Below are 24,589 nucleotides of genomic sequence, written 5' to 3'. Positions count from 1 at the left end.
TAAATTAATTGTATCTATTTGGAATCAGCATAACAAAAGCCATTTCTCTTTATATATTAATTGTTATCAAACATAACTATTCTTAGAGTTTCTATAAGCTCGATTTGCTCCTTGCTTATACTTCGTTATCACGAATTGTTTAAAAACAAAGAAAATCAGGAAAAAGGCACTATAGTAAGAAAAAGAGGAAGAAAAATGAAAAATTAACAAATGGCTAATGTTCATTATCGGAAAGTGGTAAACGTCCAGTTTAATATTTTTTCTTTTTTTTACCACCAGTAGCACAATTTTAAGAACTTAGTTACTAGCTTGAAACCAATTTCATTTGACAGGAAGAAAAAAGAATGCAGGATTTAAAAAAAAGGAGAAGTGTATAAAAACACATTTTGTTTTCAGCAAAGCGCAGATGACCTTCAAGCCATTCAGAAATCGGGTTGGCAGAGGCGCTAAGCTATATGTAGCCATATTCCTCAATATTTGAAAAGTTATAACAATCTAAGGTTAAGTGTGTTAACTTTCTAAAGAAAATAAAACTTCTCAAGCAAAATGATGTTTCTTCAACTTCTTTATCTACAACTACCACTAACCTCTCCGAAGCAGAAAGCCACCTCAGACAACAAAATAATGCCAAACCGAATCTTTGCTTCGGTTATAGATCCCTGAATCGAACTCCAATTCCCAATTTCCTAGACAAATTTATCATATCTCCCCGTCCCAGAAAATTCTGTGAGCGCCCTTGCCCAAATTAGCTCAAATATGGATTGAAACCATACGAGTCAGTTTATTCTGGATAATGACTGCAAATAATAAGAGAATATACCATAAAACACAAAAAACACATAAGGTAAATGTATTAATGATTCCTTTTTTTCCAAGAAGTTGATTCCTTTTTTTGGTAAGACTATCTTTATGTGTACCTATTCTTGATCATATTGCAAGACAGTAAATACTACACGTTTTTCTACTTAAATAAACTTTGCAAAACAAAATACAGTTGAATTGCTTAAATTCAAAAATGTTTTAATTTCAAAACGTTGTAACCCTTTTGAAGAATTTGGTTGGTCGCAAATACGAAGAATGTATTTCAAGAGAAGAAATGTCATTTGATTGATTGATTTCAGTACGCTAAATAGTGCAGCTAGGTTCCATTTACAATTCCTCATTTTAAATTTCAAGCTTAACTAAAATGAAAGTTTTCTATTGTTTGCATTAATATCTGTTAAAAGCTGAATTCAGTAGTTGTTCCTGCAAAGAAAGTTTTTTAAGCAAGAACGATACAGCAAAAACAATTTTATATTAAAAGCTCCGTTTTTAAATATTTCTCAGTCTGAGGAAAGGGAATATATATATATATTTGGAAAAAATGAAACTTGGAGCTAAATAAAAGCTTCATTTTTAAATATTTCTCAGTCTGAGGAAAGAGTTTATATATATATTTGGAAAAAATGAAACTTAGAGCTAAATTAGGTACACTAAGACTGGTTAAACAAGTCAATATAATGCGTTGAATTTAAGAATGTAACATTCAAATGTCAGGCTTAAGGAAATATACAGGTATCGCAGTTTATCTTAGTTCCAAGTTAGAAGTTTCAGAAGATCATTCACAAATCGGGGTTTCGTTCTTAAAGTGAATCAGATCCGTTTTTGTATTTTAAAGTATCGATTCCTAAAACAGCTGGAACTCGAAAGTGAGAAAATCTAAGTGCCACCAGTCAATTTTAAAGAAAGGAGATCCTACTAGGAGTTTTTTTTTATTAACACTGAAATGAGAATACTTGCCTTTTCTTAATCATATACAATTTTTTATGTCTTCTTATTGCCCGGTGGATCGACCCCTTGAATTCCGCGATAGAGTCCACGGAAGATGTCGCTATATAAAAATACTTGTTAGAAGAGTTCACATTGAAAATAGTAAAAAAGATGACCCTATAAATAAATTTTTACATTTCTGATCGATTGCAAAACATAACTGGAACTCAACATTTTGATTCCATTCATGTAGATTCCATAATGAGCATTGATCAATAATTTCTATAAAAAACCGGATTTTCTATCATAGTAACTTTGAACAGACTCCACACGGCTTTCTTTTGGTTATCTCTGGTTGTGTTTCCACCCGAAAAACATACTATATCTAATGTCAAACTAACATTAGACATGCATTTCACTGTAGCTATTCTTGGGGGGGGGGGGGGTAAATTTTAAGAGGTAGAATAGGGGGACTATAGAAAATCTCATTTACCCTTTTTTATGTAATGTCTTTTGTATTGCACAATTTTATAAACTTTCCGACCTTGGAGAGAGGATTTAGACCCCTGTCCTCCCTGCACCCCATGGTACCCTGGTCTTACAGCTGGTTGAAAAAAAACTTCCGTCTTAAAAAAAAAACACGCCTAGAAATTGTGAATCTGATTTTAGTTACAGATATAAGAATACTGTGTGTTGATTTTTTTAATCAATCGTTTCATAGAACGATAAATTCTTATATTCCATCTTTTAGTTTATGTAAGTAATATATCTTTTTATTTTTGACCATAACAATGAAAGGAAAAAATTCTTGAAGCGAGAGGGCACCCATTTCTTATATTAAGCAACTGTCTATATGTTGGTTAAGTTCATAGCTTTTGCATTCATCAACAGTCCAAACATTACAGACTGGACAGGTTACAATTTTTTCAACCTTCTTCTTTTTAAACATTTCTGGTATAGTTGTTAACTTCCTTTTCTTACTCGTACAAATTTCATCTCTATCATGTCTGTTATATAAAGGTTCACTTTCTTTTAATATATTTTCTTTACTTATTTTAGTATCACTATTAACTTTGCTTTCACTTGATGTTTCCCCATTTTCAGTGTCAATGCACTTATTAACGTGATGTGCAAACTCACTAACAGTCCAGTAAGCAATTTCTTTTAGACATACAGGACAGACATCGGAATTCTCTTTTTTGGCAGTTAGAAAATGGTCAATCGTTACTTGTTTTTTAGTTTCTTGGTCACTCAATAATTCAGACATTCTAACACCCAAAAGTCTGACACAAAAACTATTAAGTTTACTTATTTCTTTTTCAAGAAGAACTTTAGCTGTTTTTAACATAATAGAGCTATCGTTAGTACAAAAAGCAAGATTTGTTTGTCTTGTCAATGTGTCAAATGTGTCCAACTTACACTTCAAGGTAAACTGCTTGCCAAATAAACATTTATTTTTCATATCTTCACTCAGTTCTTCACATAATTCTTCTAAAATTTTATGAATCTCTTCTTGATTTGATGTAGCTTTAAACGTAGTTTCAGTTGAAATTGATTTCCTTTCAGATACGTTATACTCATTAAGATCTGTGCATCCAAGGCCAAGAGCTATTTCCATAAACTGGTGACAGCTGATTTCCGAGAAAAGAAGAGATAACATGCCACGCTTTTCAAATAAATCACTACACGTGACCACTCCTACAGAATTCAAGAGCTGTTCGGTTACATTACCGATTCCAGAAATTTTTCGAATGGGCAGATCATGAATAAATTTTAATATCTCTTCTTTGTCTGCTGGTATGACAAACTGCCCATTCGGTTTGTTTTGGTCTGAACCAATTTTGGCAAGTCGGGTATTGCATCCAATTCCTTAAAAAAAAATTGCATAATGAATCAACTACAAGTTTTCTTTTTCACACAGTGACAAAGTAACTCAAGTCAGGAGCGCCAACTGAGTGGAGGGCCGTTACGCTTATAGACTTCCGAAAATACCTTTTCTTTTGTAATTTCATTGAAAAAATAGAAAAATACCCTCCCCCTCCCCATCTCAGATTTAGAAAAAATATCCTCCTCAGATTTTTAAAAATACCTTTTTTGTGTTTTCGTTTTCAGAAAGTGAAAAAAAAATCCTTGCCCCGTCCCCTATATTTTCGTGAATTAGAACCCCTAATTAAAGGTAACTGTTTAATTAGCATTTTGTAACAAGGATGTGTACCTTTCTTTTTGCGTCTCATAACTGCATCAGAGGAAGAGCTAGCCGGTTTTCCAGTAATATTGTAAAATTGAACTTTCTCAAAGAAAGCAACAAAATTGTTTGGATTGTTGGATCAGTTCTTCAGCGATAACTGCCCAATACTGTTCTCATGATGTATCTGACAGTTACCATGTGATAGTTCAGAATTTTATCTTTGAAACAACCAACTATTTCTAAAAACATTTGTAACCTCTCCAATAACTAGTAATAATCCTAGATGTCTGCAAACTCTAGAGAAAATTTGTTTATAGAAAATCCATTAATATACATAAAGCAAAGATTTAAAATCGGTAAAGCGTATAATAGGCAACTCTTTTTTAAATCACATATTTATTGTTTTACATTTAACGAAACTTTTAGGAATGGAGATAAGGCTCGAATCATAGCCTGTGGATATATTTCAAATTTCACCCCAACCACTTCCCAGGACCCAGAACAAAGACTTCGAAAAATTTGGATATTTCTGGCTAGATGAACGAAACTTATAGGAATGAATCTAAAAGCAAATTCAGAACCATAAACCTGTATTTTTTTTTTTACTCCTACATCCTACTAACTTAAAAAAAAATACAACAATGGAAAAAACGGAAATATTCTTGTCACTATATTTTTTTTTTCAACCTCCTTATGCTTTGGAGAAACAACGAGCCTAAATTCTACCAATAACTGGTAAGTCCTAGAGTAACTCAGCTCCAACGAAAATCAAACCATACTATTCCAACATATATGGAAAATAATTGCAGGCAGTACTAAGAAAAATATTTCAGTGGCCATTATCATTCATACATGTTCAAAGATTGCTCAATTAAATTAACTGAATAATTTTTCATTCCTGAGAATCCCAACAGAAAGCAATAATTCTATGTAGATGAACTTCCCTCTGAAGAGCTTCGGTGTAAATAAAGAACTTCCCTTTCTCCCTGATATGATATTACATAGGCCTTCATTCGAATACATTAAAAAAAGAAAACGGATAAATTGACTTTGATTACCCCAAGCACCAATGACAGTGAAAATAAGATCTAATTGTTTATCATGGTCAACGCAAAATTTGCACAGTTATATACATATTTAAAAAAATTCACTAGGAATCCAATTTTAATGAAAAAAAGATCCTCCATATGCAGTTAAGAATTTTTTGGTAGTAGAAGCAAAAAAAAAAGATGAAAAAATACAAAATAATGACGAAAAATAGTGTCTGACAAAAATAAGCTAAAAACATACGCAATCAAACAGCTTAAGAAGATGAAGCTTCCTTTGAAGTTCAATTTGCCTTTGGGAGTTAACAGATTGTTAAATTGAATTTTTTCAGATGAAGACATTGTCAAATTTAGCCAATTAATTTTGCTTTATTATTTTTACGGTTCAGCATGGCGAAACTGACGTAATTGTGATACTGCCCTAAAACATCATAACTTCGAAACAATCAAAAGAAAAATCTTAGAAAATCGATGTTTTCAAGTATGAAAGGACTTTAGATGGGTCCAAAGGGGGAAAAAGTTTCCATTTTGATGTCCTTGGTACTTCAAATTTAATTCCATGAATACAAACACAATATGCATTTATGTGTGTTTATATTCGCTGTTAAATCTATTTTAAGCTACTCCCCCCACCCCAAAAGTTAATCTCATATATAAAATTGAACAGCCAAAGGGAAAGTAAGATGAATAAAAAGACTGAAGAAAAGAAGAGATACAGGAAAATTTGACAAATCCATATTCCGAAATAAAGGCAAAACATACAGAATATCCTGTAGTATTTATTTTTATATTTATTTTAAGTATATTTTCATGTTTTTGGGGGTTAAGGGTTGAGTTATCAGAGTAGGGTAAGATAAATGGCTAAAGGAAATAACATTGAAATACAAAATTATTGGCAACCGTACAGGGGTTACCCTATGATGGAAGTGCACAGAGATACAGGCTGGATTAGGAAGTACGAGCAATTATTTTCCGTGGACTTGAGCAGGTACTGAAATCTATAGTACATGATACTAGCTCACACCTTGCGATCGATAACAAGTCCACTAGGTGTATATCAGAAGATTTTTCCTGTCTAAAGTATCTTTAAGGGGCTTTTTCCAAATTTAATTTAAAAAACATAAGAGTCGAGCTCCAGGTCAGAACCAAACGAATTTGAAATGGACTGAATTTCATATTTCAAACAAGCAACCAAATTACTTTCCTATGCCGAAACATGAAAAAAAAAATTAATATACAAAAATAGATGCTATAGAATATTCCACATCATATATTCTACCTATTTTTGGAACATAGATAGACGATTCCAAATTTCTTTTTTTCTTCATTCATTTTGCTTATCACACTTTCCCTTTGGCTGCTCAATTTTAACTCTAGAATTCTGGAGGGAATAATCCGGGTGTAATTGTCCACAAAAGGAAATTTTCGAGGGGCGAATTGTCTACAGAGGGGGGGGGGGATTTTAGAGGGAATTAACGACATCATTTGCTTGTCGGTCTTAGAAAAATTTCTAACTTTGTCCATATGTAAGTGAATTTATAAGAAAAAACTAAGGCTTAGCATGCTGAAACTGAATAGCCTACATGTTAACACTGCTACTTTCTATGGAGAGCGCAGGCCTGAAGGAGATGATCTTTACAAAAGGGAGAAATGGAACCATCATGATATGACTGTTATTGAGCTTGTCCCCATTACAAAGTCCTGAATACCTGTAGTTGACTTTGTCTCCTGAACGACGGTATAGTATCCGACGGTTTTCTCACCAAGATTCAAACCATAAAAAATTTCATAGGGATAACATTTGAAATTTTTAAGCTACCCGCATCCCCCCCACCCAAAAGAAGAAAGTATGTGTTTCTCAACTGTTAGACAACTTGAGCGCTTAAAACTCGTGAGGATTTTTTTATTTAAAAAATGGTTAAACGTTGTTTTCTTTTCAGGTAAATCTGCCTTCTGTTTAGGTTCCATGCTAATTCGTCCATATTTATTTTATAAATAAACGCTAATTTATTTATATATTATATGCTAATTCGTCAAGAATAAGCATATCTTATATGCTTTTCATATATTATATGCTAATTCGTCCATATTCGTCATTTTGATGTGAATATTTATGAATTGCTATTTGAAATTGATAGTCCAAGCCCGACAAGTCAAGTTTTATGTTTCTCTTTAGACCAATTAAGATTATATTAATAAGTTAATATAAAAACTAATAAGCCTGGCATTGATTACAAATACAAATGCAATTTCAATTGGTTGTTCTTGATTTCTTAGTTCTATAAATCCGTTCTTATAGATAAGATAATATTTATTGCAAAAAGCCTGCGAGGCATAGCAACACAAAATACTACCTACAGACAAAGCTCTAGGAACAAAATATAACTTTAAACAATATAAACCAAGAAGGAATACAAAAAAAAACTTAGCAAGGTCAACAGATTCACCGACAAACAACAGCCATAATAAAATTCATCTCCTAAAAACCTTAACAAACAATTCCCATAAACACAATTCCCTAGTTTAATCCCTAAACGAAGAAACTTACACAACTGTTTAATAGATCACTCGCTCTTCTCAGACTTCAAGTCAATTAACCAACATTCACTAGCTACCCCTCATCCAAACATTCTTTCCGCAGTTAAGACAGCTCTCCACACTCGGATAGAAAATGAAAGAGATTCTCACTCACACATCCACGCATAGGGCAAAAGTAGGGGCTGGCTACCAACGTAAAATTTCCCAAAAATTTTCTTCTCTCGCCTAAATCCAAACTATCCCCGATTATCAACAGCAAATTCTTCAAACCCTCTCTATCCAGTCCAAATTTGAAATAGCCCTCCATCCTCCCAACACTCTTTAGCTCGATGGTAAAACCTCAAAGATATAGACTAGTCCTTTTAGGCTTGCCAATTTTGGATTTCTAGGTCGTTTAGGGTTTACTGGACTTTCTTCCATAATGACACGCTCTCATCCATCGGTCCTTTTCCTTCAATCCATATCTCCAACAGGCCACAAAGGTCCAGTATTTCTTCAACTGATTTGACCATGAATCACGTCTATCGTCCTTCAAACTCTCCTAATAAGCTGGCTTAAGAAACCAAAGTCTAGGTAGCCTAATTATCTTCTCCAAAAATTTCACTATTCTAATCAATCGAACACTCCTTAAGGTGAAAAACCCCAAATTTCCTTTCAGTATCACTGAACTAAATAAATCCTTCAAGCCTAAAATTCTCTTAAAATATCTTAGCTGAACTACTTCTAACTTAGCTGCTTTAGCAAAACCCCAAAACTCAGACCCATAATGTAGACTAGAAGCTACGTTTGTCTAGAACACACATTTCTGAATCCTCGAATCGGCTAGCTGACTAAAATTACTTCTCGATATCATATTTATTAATCGATATCATATTTATTAATCTATTACCCCTTAAATTACTATCTTCTACATGCCTAGACATTCCCTTTAGCGCACTAAACTTAACACCCAAATTAACAGATTATTCTTTAACCTCTAATGTTGTTCCTGCAAAATTAAAACTCACCTCAGAATCAACCCCCCCCCCTTGCTCTTAAATAAAAATTCTACTGACTTGTTAGCATTTAACATTAAATCCTTATTTTCTAAATAATCTTTTATTACATCTAATAGATTTTGATTATTATCACTACTATCCACCACTAGAGCTATGCCATCCACAAATACCAATATTGCCAGGTTACAGGGCTTTTAAAATAATGTCAGCTTACCAGCACTACAAGTAAGTTCAGTTGCCTCAAAAACTTTCCTTCTTAGTTCGTTTACAACCTCTTCCACGTCTGGCTTCTCACCGTCAGCTTCTTCCAAATTATCAAGATAGTTTGTCAGGTCCAAATAACCTTCATCTAAAGACATCATACAATAGCTCTTGTCATATTGAGAAAATATACCTGGAAATGTGATATTTAAGTTTCTTCAAACCATGTTCCTAAGAAGAAAAAGAACAGGCTATTATGTCAGACGTAAAATGAAATTGACCTAAGCCTTACACAGCTACGCACTCTCCTCCTCCATCCCAAAATCCAAGAAAAATTGAGTAACTCTGTCCCAATCTTTTCAGCTTTGTTTGACAGGAATATATGACAGAGGGCAAACAGATTTTCGAAGGAAAACCCCATCTATGCTTGTTCATGACTTTACTATATACGAACAGGAGATAATAATGTTTTTTTTAATTAGATTAATCATACACATAGAACTTTCTCATTTTTGTTTTGTTTTCTTTACTTTATATTAAATGCGAAAGAGGAAGAAAAAAAGAAGCTTATATTGTAGGAAAAAAAGAAAATAATATAATAAAGTACCATGATTCTGCGTAGATTAAATGAGCTGAATTCAACAGAACCCCCGTGCAATTCAACTGCCGTGCATCTCACCCCTCGCGTAACTGAGTACAATTGAACCTCCGTGAAACTCATACCCATTTTAACTGAATCTCACACAACTGATCCCCCGTACTACTGAGCCTTCATGCTACTGGACCCCCGTGCCCCGTGCAACTGAACCCCAGTTTAAGTGAACTCTCGTGTAACTGAACCCTCATATTCAGTTTTCAGTATTCTACAAATATGAGGAAATATCGTGGGGTAAAACACATGTTAAAGTCTGTATATGTTCAACGTTGTTGGAATTGTTAGCTGTTCACGATACAGCTAGTGATCATTTCAGTGACACTTCATAAAAGGAATCGCAGACCTTTTAATAATAAAAATAGTTTAGCTCAAATTGTACGGAATTGAATGAAATTTCTTTTATAATATAAAAAAAAAGTTTGTTAGGCTTACTCTGAAGAAATTTTGAGTTTTTAGCCTTTCTTTGAGATGTTTGTCGAATTTTATAGCACTTATTTTGAAACTGCAGTAGATAGAAAAAAAAACAGTGTTTTCTTTTTCAATTTAAAAATCAAATTCTTGTAGATCTAGATCTCTTCTTTCGATTGACATAACATTACACCGAATTCCTCAACCCAATAAATCTCAAAAAAATCCTCAATCGTCAAACTTAGTTATAGGCTAAATTTGACGCTATAGGCCTATATATCAGAAACGCTTCAACGGCGAACATGCGCCCTACGATATTCGTTTTCAGCATGGTCGACTACCCTATGATCTGCCCTCAGCATTTTTGTACCTTTCGGCATGGGTGGGCGCACGATACAGAATCTGGCGCATAATTCAAGCCATCTTTTACATTATCCAATTTTGAACTCCCCAGTTTAGTATTTGACTGTTCCTGGAAAGTTTCTCTCAAATTCTTATCTTGGAGTCTATCAGCGTAGACAATAAAACAGAGATTTTCTATGAATCATCTTGACAGGCATTTATATCAAGACTTCAAAAAACAAACAATTTCAACAAGGTTGAAAATGTAAGGAATCTAACTTGCGTTTTACCCCATATTATTGCATCAAACTTGTAAAGTACTGAAAACTGAATATATGGTTTTAGCTGCACAGGGTTCAGTTATACAAGGGTTCAGTTGCATGGGAGTCTAGTTGTACGGGGTTCAGTTGCACGATGCTTCAGTGGGTACAGTTGCACGAGGGTTCAATTGCACAGGACTTCCGTTACATGAGGTTCAGTTACACGGGAGTTTAGTTGTACAGGAGTTCAGTTGCGTAGGGTTCAGTTACATGAAGGTTCAGTTGCAATGGAACCAGTTTAAAGGCTTAGGGGTTAACACAGGATTAGAATAGATACATAAGAAGTGCATTTCCAGGGGAGAGATTTTCAACCTTTCCTCAGAGAGAATATTTTTTGCATATTCTCCTAACAAAGAAAGTAGATCCTAATATCTTTCCAGGTTGCAGCTACCACTCCAACCACGCTTTAATATAAATTAGCGTTCTAAAACTTTCAGCATTGGCGGAACTGTCACGCTTGGTAGTTTCAACAGTCACATTCCAGCTTAAACCATTCAAACCAAGTAGCAAGTGAGTCTAGAATAACAGTAAGCTATTTCAGCTTGGAAAAAATTACTTGTAAACCTAGGATTAAAAAAAAACAAACAAGTTATTTCAACTGAAAGTAAGGAGCCACATTAAAAGTTAAGACAAAAAGAAATTATTACGTATATGAGCTGGTCCCCCTCGTCAATACTTCGCTCATTACGCTAAAGTTTTTTAGTACTTTCAAAAAAGATATTTTATTTTAATAAAACGGCCTTTGTGATTTAGGGGCCATTTTTAAAGAATTGGAACAAAATTCGAAATTTAGCGTAAAGAGCGACGTCCTGACAAAGGAAGGAACCCCTCATAAACCTAATGATTTCTGTTCGTGTTAAGTTTTAATGTTGCTCCTTACTTTCAGTTGAAAAAACATATTTTTTCTAATTTAATTTCTGATTGTTTTTTAAGTAATACTGGGAAAATCCGGCGCCTTTTTCATGGAAATATTCCTTTCCCCCATGAAAAATTCGTCCATGGAAAGATCCTCCCACATGACCACCTCCAGACACCCCCACCAGAAAAAAATCCCCCCTGAAAACGTCTGTATACTTCCCAATAACCAATACTGTATGTAAACAATGGGCAAAGTTCATAAATTGCAGCCCTTCCTCCGGGGACTGTGGAGGATTAAGTCATCCTAAAAGACATAGTTATTAGATTGCTCGACTATGCTGAAAAAATGACTATCTCAAAATTTGATTGGGGGACTTTGGGGAAAAATGATCCAATTTTTTTGGTCACTTAAAAGGGCAATAGAACTTTAAATTTCCGTTCGAATGAGCCTCTCGCGATATTCTAGGACCACTGGGTCCATACAATCACCCCTGTAAAGAAAAAAAAAACACGCATCCGTGACCTTGCTTCAGGCAAAAAATACAAAATTCCACATTTTTACAAATAGGAGCTTGATAGGTTCTCTGATATGCTGAATCTGGTGGTGTGATTTTCGTTGAGATTCGTGAGCTGAATCTGGTCGTGTGATTTTCGTTGAGACTCAGGCTCGTGACTTTTGATGGGTAACCCTTGCTGAAACTTAAATATTTGAAATCAGCATAAAAATGCAATTCTTCGGATGTATCTTTTGGTATCGAAAATTCGGTATTTTAGAGCTGCGGTTACTATTGATTCCTTACTTACAGTTCGGTATTACAAACTGTTTGATTGAAAGGCTAATAATAATGAGTAATACAAATGAAAATGGAAATAGTAAATACATAGAAAAAGTAAAACAATGTATTTTGAGCTATGATTAGCAGAAAGCCAAGAATGTTGGCACATCTACCGTTCATCTGTATCAAATATCCTGCCTGTGTCAATAGACTGGGAAAGAAAGCCGATAATTCAGACGAAGAACATTTTTACCTAAGAATAGTATACCTCATTCACCTTGAACAACTTTGCTCGTAGCTGTATACTTATCAAAGTTGCAGGGTACAATCACCAATTCTGGACATAATTTTCTTCCAATAAAACCAGGCATTCCTGCTCGAACTCCAAAGCGTCTAGCATGATAATTTGAAGTACTTAACATTCCTTCTCCTCCTACGGCCATTGGACGGTTTTTAAGCTCAGGATTGTCACGCATCTCGACTGCAGCATAAAACGCGTCCATATCAATATGAATAATTGCATGACTCAAGTCACGGACACTTTCCAGTGTTGATATTAACTTATCCATCTAAAAAGACCAAAAAATAACAATTTAATTTCAAAAAATCCCCAATCAGTCACATAATCTACAAGATATCAGATGATTGAAACAAATTAGCATGTGTTCTGCCAGTAAGGGGGATCCTATCGAGGGTAGGACCAAAAAATTTGTTATGCGCTCAATCCTTTTTAAATAGAGAGTGAAGAGCGTGTAGTACTAAGCCACACATACTACAATGCAAACTCTACAGGGAATCTTGAAGCCTTGTATTAAAACATCATTGAGAATGAAAAAATTGTACTATTTATGAACTCACATTGTATTTAAAAATGCATTACATATATTTAATGTTTTCATAAAACATCATATACCTACTTCATGTAACTAAAATTCATGGATTGAAATACTTATTGCATATCTGAAATTTGGTTAATTATTGAAATTAGATTCTAAGCAGAAAACCAGAACATATTTTGTATTTCAAATGTGTGAACTCTCCAGTACATATTGTAACAGTAAGATTATAGCTAAGACATTATGACCCATACATTATGACATTTATTTACACAATCTATAACTGGCAAATTTGAAACCACTATATAATAAAATAAAATACAATTAAATGAAATATATATATATGTATGTATATATATATATATATATATATATATATATATATATATATATATATATACTACTAATAACTCACTGCAGCACCAAGCCGCCTGAGGCCAACACAGCTACGCACACTCCTCCTCCAACCTAATCTATTTAAAGCCTCCCTCTTTACACCCTCCCAGGAAGTTCCCATTTCCTTTAAATCTTTATTTATGACATCCTCCCAACCCAGACAAGGACGACCTGCTTTCCGTGTAGCCCCAGACGGTTGGCCAAAAAGGACAATCTTCGGTAATCTGTCATCCTTCATCCGTAGAACGTGGCCTAGCCATCTCAACCTTTCTTTCATTATAGCCCCAGAAAGCGGGATTGAACCACACTTTTCGTACAACCTACTGTTTGAAATACGGTCAGTCAGCCGGGTACCCAGAACAATCCGTAGGCAATTTCTCTGGTAGGCAAGTTACCTTGGTAGTATTATTAGTAAAGATGGTGGGAGCAGTGAAGATGTTAAAAGTAGAATAGCTAAAGCTCAGGGTGTTTTTTCACAGTTAAAAAAAAGTTTGGAAGAATAGAAAGATAAGCCTACAAACCAAGATTAAAATATATACAGTAATGACTAAATATATGGGCATATATATATATATATATATATATATATATATATATATATATATATATATATATATATATATATATATATATATATATATATATATATATATATATATATATATATATCATGTAACTCGATAATTCATGGACCTATATAGATTGGCCATAGCACTTTTTTGTAGAATTTTAAAACAAAGCTTATAATTTTAAAACAAAGCTTATTATTCTAATTAAACGGACATTGTGTTTCAGAGAGAATTAGGACAAAAAGTCAAAACTTTAGCAAGGTCAAGAGCAAGGTCTTGTGGAAAGGGCAATTCCTTTTATAAACGTAACATTTTCTGTTCGTTTTAACCCCTGATGTTGCTACTTATTTTCAGTTGAAAAAACTTTTAATTTTCTGATAGTTTTTAAATAATACCGAGAAATCCGGCTCTCTCTCGATGAAAAATTCCGGTACTTGTGTATTATACGGTACACACTCAAGTTTACGATGTGTAAACTCGAGAACAAACCGGTTTCTTCGTTAGTTTCTTCGTTATTTTAGAAACACATTTGGACTATATATTTGCACACTAAGGGGGGGGGGGAGTATGGTGGGACTGCACACAAAATGTGTCAGGTACAATTATTCTGCATGTTATGAAATAAAAATAGTTTTCTGACGTCAAACTGTCCAGATATTTTACCCCCCCCCCCCTTATGTGCAAATATATAGCCCAAATTATATATTTTCCATCTATTCTGTCACTTGTCTTTGTCTTGTCTAACATTAAAAACTTTGTCCATAAACTTTATCTAAAAAATATACGTCTATTGCTAATTAATACTTAAAATTTAGACATTTAAAGTCTCCAACTGTATTTTTCAATCCAGTTTTATAAGAAAATAAAGTTTCAAGTCAACGTAACTGTATTGAAAATACACTATTAGCAAGGGGATAAGTTATCCAAATTATGAAGAAAGCATCATCATGTAACAACAATATAATATAAAGCAATATTATTTTTTAAAGTACTTTAAAAAACAATACATATTTGATGTAGAAATTAAAGTATTTCTCTTAGAGAAAAAAATAAATGTTGATGTAAAATATTTGAAGCTATTGAAGATATTTTTACAGTGTAAAAACAGAAGGTTCAAACAATATTGCTTGTAATTCATTCTTCAAGTAAAATTTGCAATTACAGTACATATTCCTACTGGAATAGAAAACTACCACAATGGTTTTAAAATTTTCACTGCAATTGCTTCAAAGTTGTGCATGTTCAGTAACTGTGCTAGCAAAATAGTATCAGAATTCGGGCTATATCCTTATCAGAGAAAACTGATTTAATTAATCGTTACATTTCCTGCTTAAGGCTGTGTCCCTCAGCCCTAATACCTGATTATCTTATTCCTAGGCAATATCCAAAATTTTCTAAAATGAGCATTTAAAAGAGTTCAGACTAGCAGAATGGATATAATCTAGGGCTATATCGAGACATTAGGATGAGGGAGAGCTGGGATACAATACAACTAAAAGAAAAAATGACATTAATTGAACAAATTTTTTCTGATAAGAATGAACTTTCTATGCTATAAATCTTGTTCTGCTGCTATCAATTGTTGAAAAAATTAAAGCAAAATATTAAAAAAAAAAAAAAATGATGATACAGGAAAGCAGAAACATTAACTACTATGCTACAGATATATATATATAGAAGATCTATGACTGCTACTATTTCAAATGGTTAGTGAATTCTTTTGTTGGTTTCCAATAAGTATCTCTACAGATAGGGTAGCCTAATAGGCTCCGATAATTTTCTTATCCAAAACTTTAATTCTTTATTATTTTCCTCCCCAATTTATTAGCCAAGTTGCTTTGCTAGCAGAGACTTCTGTTTTCACTATAAAAAAGAAAACTGTTGGTCAACATTTGTAATGTTCAAAGAAACATTAGAGAAAGTAATATTTTGATATTACCCAGAACTCAGATTCCTGGTGCTGCAATTCCATCAAAGGAGGGAATGTTGGGGAGAGGGGTAAAATAGCTATGGTAAGTGAAAATATGAGGCTTTGGCCAACTAGATATCAGTCAACCAGGCATTTTACTGCTTTATCATGGTATTCTACATGAATAAGAATCTTTTTTCGATTTTTTTCCATTGCACTTTACTAAAAAAAAATGACAACAACAAAACAAATGACCATGGATTGTCAGTTTAAATGACATATACTGATGTCTACACCTTAAAAGTTTTGATGATTTCTTATTTATGAAAGTAAGAAAAGTGAAAATATTTCATACACATTATGCTTTCAGTAAAGCGCAAATTGTGTTCTGATTGATGTTTGAAAAAATAAGCACAAGTTCTAGATACGTGATTGACATAACCGGAACGGATCAACTCTCTTTGGGGGAGTTGGGGGGAGGGTTAATTCTGGAAAATTTGAAAAAATGAGGTATTTTTAACTTACGAAGGAGTGATCGGATCTTAATGAAATTTGATATTTAGAAGGGCCTCGTAACTCAGACATCTTATTTTAAATCCTGACCAGATCCAGTGTCATTGGGAGGAGTTGGGGGGAAGGACGAGAAATCTTGGAAAACGCTTCGAATGGAAAAATCGGGATGAAACTTGGTGGGAAGAATAAGCACAAGTCCTAGATACGTGATTGACATAACCAGCCCAGATCCGCTCTCTTTGGGGGAGTTGGGGGGAACCTAATTTGGTAATTTGGAAAAACTGGAAAAATGGGGTATTTTTAACTTATGAACGGGTGATTGGATCCTAATAAATGTGGATGTTTAGAAGGACCCCGTGTCTCAAAGGACTTATTTTAAATCCTGGCCAGATCCGGTGACATTGAGGGGATTTGGAGGAGGAAACCGGAAATCATGGAAAACGCTTAGAGTGGAGAGATCGTGATGATACTTGGTGGGAAGAATAAGCACAATTCCTAGATACATGATTGACATAATCAAACCTGATTGGCTCTTTTGGGGAGTTGGGGGGGGGGGAGTTTTTTTTGGGGAGTTTTGCGTGATGATACTTGGTGGGAAGAATAAGCACAATTCCTAGATACATGATTGACATAATCAAACCTGATTGGCTCTCTTTTGGGGAGTTGGGGGGGGGGGGGGGGGTAATTCGGAAAAATTAGAAAAAATGAGGTATTTGTAACTTACGAACGGGTGATTAGATCTTAATGAAATTTGATATTTAAAAGGGTCTTGTGCTTCAGAGCTTATTTCAAAGCCCGACCAGGTCCAGTGACATTGGGGGAGTTGGGTGGGGGGGACCGGAATTCTTGGAAAACGTAAAAATTGAGGTAGGCCTTACAAATGGGTGATCGGACCTTAAAGAAACTTGATATATAGAAAGATCTTATGTCTAAATACTCCATTTTCAATTCAAACCGGATTCGGAGACATGGGGGGTTGGAGGGGAAAACAGAAATCTTTGAAACTGGAAACCTTGAAAAACGCTTAGAGTGGAGAGATCGGGATGAAACTTTATGGGAAGAATAAGCACAAGTTCTATATACATGATTGACATAACTGGACCGGATCCGCTCTCTTTGGGGGAGTTGGAGGGATTTCCGATGCTTTGGCGAGACCTGCACAAATTGACTTGATAACAGTTGTTTCCCCGATTCGACCATCTGGGGGGGAGGGGGCAGGAGGGAGAGGAAAAACTGAAAAAAAATCCCAACAGAAAGAGGAAAAACTCTTATTTTAAATCCCAACCGTATCCGGTGGTATTGCAGGGAGTTGGAGGGGAAAACAGGAAATCTTGGAAAACGCTTAGAGTAGAGAGATTGGGATGAAACATGGTGGGAAGAATAAACACAAGTTCTAAATACGAGATTGACATAGCCAGACTGAATCCGCTCTCTTTGAGGGAGTTAGGGAGGTCCATTACTTTGGCGAGTTCGGTGCTTCTGGACGTGTTAGGACAATGAAAATAGGTAGGCATGTCAGGGACTTGCACAAATTGACTTGATAAAGTCGTCTTCCCGATTTGACCATCTGGGGGGCTGAAGGGAGACGAAAAACTAGAAAAAGGAGGTATTTTTAACTCACGAGTGGGCGATCAGATCTTAAGGAATTTTGATATTTAGAACAACCTCGTGTCTCAGAGGTCTATCGGGATTTTAAATCCCAACCAGCATTAAGCCTCTGATTTTCCTTTTAAATCAATATATTCATTCTTAGAATTTTGCTAGAGCTCATGCCATATGAGCTCTTGGCTCTTCAACCTCGTCATAATTGCCATTTGAGCTCTTAGCTCTTGTTTTATACAAGAATCCTTAGTATGAGTTGCTATTTGTATGCTGGAGAATCTTTTTCAACAACTGTTAATCCTGATACAAACAGTATTGTTTAATTTTATTTTATTGCTTCTGAAGTTGACCTGAAAAACAAAACTTAATATCACTCCCAAAAGATTCTACCTATACTCTTTGACAACCAAAATACACTTACACCCTTTTTATTTGTTTAAACTATAAGAAAAGAAGTAGTAATAGTAATATCCCCAAAAGTTTCAACTTTTTCCTCCAGTCGTTCTCAATATATTGCTGAGGTGTCTTATATTGGCAACCAAAACACAATGCCTCTTGATTTATTAGCTCTGTTAAAAGTTTTAATGATATTTCTAGTAATTATAGAGTGGTGCTGCCTATGATATTGCCTGTATCCTCTGTTGAAAATCTGCATGTATACATTTTTTCGGGTTTAATTGAAACTCCTAAACTTTCCTGAAACTCCCAAACGGGTCAATTGCACAATTGTGGGGGGTTAAAATGCCTAATATTGCTAAAGACATAGTTGCTGGACTGTTTTACTATGCTGAACAACATGGCTGTCTCAAAATTTTGATTGGGTGAGATTGGAAAATGAAGGGGCTTGACAGAAGGGATGCTTACCCTCCAGTCTCTTCTTACTCTTAAAAAGGACGCCCGAGCCTTTACTTTTGTATTGAATTAGCTCCTCTACAAGTTTCAATGATATTTCTAGCTATTATAGAGCAGTGCTGCCTATTATATTGCTTATATGCCCTTTTGAAAACCTGCGTGCCTACAGTTTTTTCCTTTAATTAAAACTCCTAATTGTTCCCTAAAAGTTTCATCTTCATACCTTTAGCGTCATTAGTTACACTAACTGTACCAGTAGTATTGACAGTATTCATCTAGTGCCTGCTGGTTAGTTCACAATTCCACACAACATACCTTTAGAGGTCTAAATTAATAATATAAATTGTTCTTCAGATCTTGCTTTGTCACCATTTTGAAAGTCGACATACTCATAGTTTCTTTTCTTTTTTTTATTTAGTTCAATGTCTGCCTAAATATTCGTTAGAAGCTTCACCTTAATACCCTTAGCTTGCACAGTAGCAACAGTTGTAGCAGTATGGGCATAGCACCTTTGGTTTCTTCAACATCCCCTTCAACACACGCTAAAATTTTCAGCTTTATACATACCATCAACCATTCCTGAAGCATTTTTGATGTGTCCAAAAGACAACCTGTGCGGGCATAGTGTGTTCTGATTTAGTTCTAGCAGCTTCTATATATCCCAAATTTATAGCCTTAATATTCTTAGTTTTAATAGCAGTATTAGTAGTAGTAGCCATAGAATTAATTGTAGTAGTCTAAGCTTTAGTGGCAGTAGCAGTAATAGAGGTAGTGGTAATAGAAACAGTAGCAGTAGCATGAGTAAAAACAGAAGCATTAGGATGCAAATATTTTCTTTTGGTTAGTTCACATCTCTCATAACAAGCCCTGTTAGTTTTTACCTTCTAACACCTAACTGTGACAACCTGCATACAGAGGGTGTGTTCTGATTCAGTTCATCTTCCCATTTAAAAATTTCACCTTCATGCCCTTAGGCATAGTTATAATAGTAGTCACAGTAGTAGTATTGATATTACTAGTAATAGTATTGAATAGCAGTAGTACTACTAGCAGCAGTAGGATTAACCTATTGCCTTATGGTCAGTTGAACATCCCTCTTATCATGTTTTGGAAATTTCAACTTAAAACAATTAGCAATGGCTACAACATTTCTTATATGACCTTTTGATAACCTGTATGTTTATATACTTCTTGAAATTTTCATCTTATTGCTCTTAGCCCAACAAGTAGTTGCAATAGAAGTAGTAGTACTAGCAGTAAACGTAGCAGTAACAGTACTAGCCCTTTCTGTTTTTAGACTACTAGCCCTTTCATTTTTTAATCAAATGAGCTTTTTGATGTTTCTATGACAACAAATGGCCAACTCAAAATTTCAATCAGATACATTTTGGGACAATATGAGGTGTGGGGGGAAGGGGGTATCCACCCTCCCACTTAGATACATCCTTAGATACACAATTTCCAGACCTTTCGACTATGTTGAACAAAATAGCTATCTCAAATTTTCATTGGATGTGTTTGGGGAAATGGTGGACATGGGAGGGAAGTTAGGTGCCCTTCTATCACTTTTGACTATTAAAAAGGACACTAACCCTTTCAGTTTCAATCAAATGAGCCCTTTCTGAAGTCTCTACAACAACTCCTTTGACACAAAGTGCCCTGGTCTAAAACCAAAAAAGAAAAAAAAATATGAATAAATAATACATTATGCTCACATTGCTGTTTACTTAGGCAGCGCTATTGTGCTGCCCATGACTGCAAAAAAAATTCTTTGCACAAAACAAGTTTGTCAAAGAAGAAAAAAGAGCTCCAATAAGCCAAAAATGAGTAGAAATAAATTCAAATAATTTTTTAAGCATAGAACTACCACAAATCACCATCAATAAATAAATTAGACAAAAAACAGACAGAAATTACAATAGGCCTATATAACCAATTCAAACTGAAAACAAGCAAAAATTAGCATGAATAGGGATGACAACACCCAGACCTTCTCAAGACCAGAACATAATTTGCAAAGCCAACTATGCTTTCAAAGGAAAGCTAAACCTTCTTAAACTTTTTGGTTCCATATGTGTTTAGCTTAATTTAATGATTTTTTGCCTACATTTTTTTCTTGTTCTTTTTTTTTTAACTGGGCACAAACTACTGCCAAAAATTGTAGTTCATAGGGAAGTTTTTCAACAAAAATGGATTTTAGGATACTTATTTCTAGGATAAGTTTTTAATATGCTTATGGTGTGTAAATTTCTCTTTTTGTGTTGCAAGAGCAACACTTCGGTTCTGCTTGATTTTTTTTTTTGTTCCAAGCACCCCAATGTCAGCTTATTCCTAGAGAGTGGTGAGGGTCTAACCTCTGCAGTTTTTATAGAAAGTTTGGCATTTTGGAAACCCTTGTAGAGCTCTTGCCTGGGGCCAAAAAGGATGGTTTTTGCTTGTCCTTGAGCCAGAGCCTATAGTGTGTGAAGTGACTTGGAGTTTTATAGCCAATGTGAGAGAGAACTATCTGAAATAATGCATTGAAGCTTTCAATTCATGAAAGCATGATTCTGCTTTTGAGTGGAAAGCTCTGTTCTAGCTGGCAAGCAGCCAGGCACAAGTTTCAAATTGAAGATAGACTATAATCTATGTGTTAAATATATGTGGCAGTTACCCGGCCCCACAGGCAATATATCTTCGTTGAGTTATAAATAAAAAAAATTACAGAAATATAAAAGTGGGGACTGGAAGTGCTGCCATCTATTGTTTCTGCTGATATCTGTTCATGATTTCAGCTGAGTTTATCATTTGGTTTTTTGCACTTGGGATTGCAGTAGAGAAATGGTATCAGACATACCTCTTAAATTTTAAAAATTCTATCATTGCTAAAAGAAATCTGAGTTTATCCTTTGCTCCTTTATAAGTGGTGATGTTAAAAACTTGGCCTACAGCAAAAAAGTAAACTTTTGAACTAAGACAGATAAATTTTATTTTCAACAGCAGTTGATAGCTCTTGATGAGCTGATCAAAGTACATATCATCCATTTTTCAGTAGAAAAATTTCTTCATGAGATATACCAGTTTGAAAGTTTGAAGGGGTTGACAACTTCAGTAGTAAGGTACACACTGAAACCAAAACTATGCCAATACCAATTGTGAGACATATAAGGGAGTTTTAAGCAACAGTCAGCTGTTAGCTCATAATCATCTTCTGCAATGAGGGATTTCCAACTTTTACTAGTTGTAAAGAGAGGTTTGCAACTTTTGCAAGCTGGTGTACCTAATATTTATTTTAAGATCCTTACAGATTAACAACTTCAGTTATTCATGGGAAGAGGGGGAGGTATTTTCTGAGGGAAGAGGGGGGTGTATTTTCAACAGGAGTATTTTCCATGTGGGGATGGGGTATTTTCTGCAGGGGGAGGGGTATTTTCTGAAGGGGGAGGGGGTTCTGGGGTATTTTCCATGGGGATATTTTCTGAGGGACATTTCCAGGGGGTAAATGCCTAAAACTAAGTAGATTGTATCAGCAAGTGAGGGGCACACAAAATGCAAGATGCAAGCTACATAAACATTGAATTTTTTATCCAATTAATTTTGCTGTTTGATCCAAAGATTATAAATATAAAAAAAGGAAAATTTATTGCTGCTCTAGTTTCATTTAGAGTTGTGGGTTTATTGGCTTTTCTTGATAAATATTATATAGAAGTACCAATTTCAATAGAGTCACAACAGAACATGAAAAAAACATCACAAAGTGACATGTTTACACTTACAAAACTGTTTGGAAAAAACACCTTATTTGGCTCCCAAAACACATCCAAGACCACCTACAGATAAGCATTTACTGATATTTTTCAGTCAAATGTTATATATAAATATTTCAAAACTACACTAATTTTATGTGACCTTAATTTTAAGTACAGGTCCTTTGAAAATAAGGATTCACAATACAAAGCTCTAAACAAAAAAAAAAAAAATAGACATACAGACATTGTTAGAAAGATTTTGTTGTACTAATTGTAAAATTTAGTTAAGAAAAGGTTGTATTTCTGCATCTTTAACTCTAGTCAGCTTAAGAAATCTGAAATCCTTGTATATTTGAAAAGTATACTAAAAACCAATAAAAAACAAGCAAAAAGGGTCTTGTGTATTATCCCCAACACACTCAGGAAGTTTGCCTTGTTGGATCTGAGTAAAACTGGTTTTTCTTTCACACTTGGTTATAATTGGCTTATTCTTTAGTGAAAAAAACTACAATGTGGTATTTTTAATTAAAAACTTAATATATAGAGATGGTCAGGTTAGGTATTTAATATATTGTGTTCTGAAGATTTTGTCCATAAAATGCTTAATGGAGACAGGCTTTATGAAAAGCTTTCAAGTGCATGCACAAAACTTCTTATGGTAAAATTCTAGTCATTTGACTTCTTGCTATCTCGGAAAGGGTTTAGGTTAGAAAAGTGAAACTTTCAGGGATAGGTCTACAGGCTAAACCATGTCCTGGGAAGGTATTTTAAAGTACCCACCTCACCTCCTTCTCCCTCTAGAGGGCCCTGAAGTTTGCCTAAATGACAGGTCAACACCTATTGAAATTTTGACAAAACAACATTTTACCTTAATTTTCAGTTACCAGTTGCTTTTTCTCTGCCTTTGTTTCTGAAAATACAATCCCTGTTATTTGAGTAGAATTTTGAGCAATATCAATGTTTTTTTTTCAGAATTTAGGAAATGTATTTGCATATTTTTAAAACCTTATAAAATGGAATTGAGCAAAGTTATGAAGCTGAAAACAATTTTGCTATACTTCAATTAAGCAGAAGATCTATTTTTCAACCATTTCACTTTTATAACACACATATTTTTAAAGGTTATCAAAGGTCAGGGCCCTCTAGAGGGAGAAAGAGTGGAGGTTGTTGCTTCAAAATGCCTTCCTGGGACATACTTTAGTCTGTAGATTCACCCCTGAAAGTTTCATTTTCCTAACCTAAACCCTTTCTGAGATAGCAAGAAGTCAATTAACTAGAATTTTACCGTTTGTTACTCTTGGATTGTGACAATTTGGTTTAAAAAATTACATGATGACATTTCAAATAGAAAATAACAATACAAATATTTTAATACAGATAACAAAAACAAATATAAATATTTTATCTTTTATTGTCATCAAAGATCTAACTATTTCTGACAAGAAATCAAAGCATTATTGGGGAGGGTACCACACCACAGTAATGATTACTTAGGGAGTATATAGAGAAATATATTGTTTGACACTAAAGATTACTTCAATTTAGAACTAGAAATGTCTAAACTATTCTAAATCTAACATAAGCCTAGACTATAGCCTACCCTTTTCTCAGCTCTGTCAAGTTCTTCAGAGCCCAATGTTGACTTTTTTGCATTGAGTTCTGCTATTTTCTTATTAATTCTTGCCTGAGACTTCTCTTTATGCAGATAGAATTTAGATCCTTTTGAAGCTTCTTCAATAATTTTGTTTATTTTTTCTTTGTCAATGCCTTCCATTCCTGCTTTTGTAGCATTAATGCTTATTGTATTACATCCTGCCATTTTAACAGAGAGTATTCTCTTTTATTCAATTTAGATCAACGCTTCCGCATTTGAAATATTTGAAATTTTTGCTCAATTCAAAAATAAGAATGTGCAGTCAATTTTCGCTTACTTACTCTTGGAATTTTAATTTCGGTATTCTTTTGCCAGTAACACCCCCAAGTGATTTTCTATACGAGTAGAAACCTAAACCCGTAAGCCCCTGAAAGAAAGGAGCTTTAATGCGCAAAAATATATTAGAAACATAAACCTTTCCTCCTTGAAATGGGATCTCAAAACAAACCGA

The 24,589-nt window shown here is 34.3% G+C and overlaps 1 protein-coding gene across 2 annotated transcripts; it reads right to left on the bottom strand.

Moving 5' to 3' along the window:
- Nucleotides 1–24,374, bottom strand: LOC136043453 (DNA polymerase kappa-like). Of its 2 annotated transcripts, none has more exons than XM_065728378.1 (4): nucleotides 24,085–24,374; nucleotides 12,357–12,648; nucleotides 8,734–8,913; nucleotides 1–3,618 (listed from the first exon to the last, which is right to left on the bottom strand). In XM_065728378.1, exons 1-4 carry the CDS (start codon nucleotides 24,301–24,303, stop codon nucleotides 2,582–2,584), a joined length of 1,728 nt encoding a protein of 575 aa, XP_065584450.1. In that variant the 5' UTR covers nucleotides 24,304–24,374; the 3' UTR covers nucleotides 1–2,581. The 2 variants fall into 2 exon arrangements, with proteins under 2 accessions (XP_065584450.1, XP_065584455.1); XM_065728383.1 differs by having other exon boundaries at nucleotides 24,169–24,368.
- Nucleotides 24,375–24,589: the final 215 nt, after the last annotated feature.

The sequence above is a fragment of the Artemia franciscana genome, chromosome 2, assembly GCF_032884065.1.
Source record: "Artemia franciscana chromosome 2, ASM3288406v1, whole genome shotgun sequence".
NCBI lineage: Eukaryota > Metazoa > Arthropoda > Branchiopoda > Anostraca > Artemiidae > Artemia > Artemia franciscana.
This window is presented reverse-complemented; position numbering and strand designations above follow the sequence as displayed.

What these genes read in the sequence shown, in the direction of transcription:
- LOC136043453 (XM_065728378.1), bottom strand. Translation starts at nt 24,303, where the DNA reads ATGGCAGGATGTAATACAATAAGCATTAATGCTACAAAAGCAGGAATG. An exon ending in TACGAGCAAAGTTGTTCAAG is followed by an intron (nt 8,914 to 12,356) that starts GTGAATGAGGTA and finishes TCACATTTCCAG; the next exon opens with GTATATTTTCTCAATATGAC. An exon ending in TGAACTTACTTGTAGTGCTG is followed by an intron (nt 3,619 to 8,733) that starts GTAAGCTGACAT and finishes TTTTTTTTTAAG; the next exon opens with GAATTGGATGCAATACCCGA.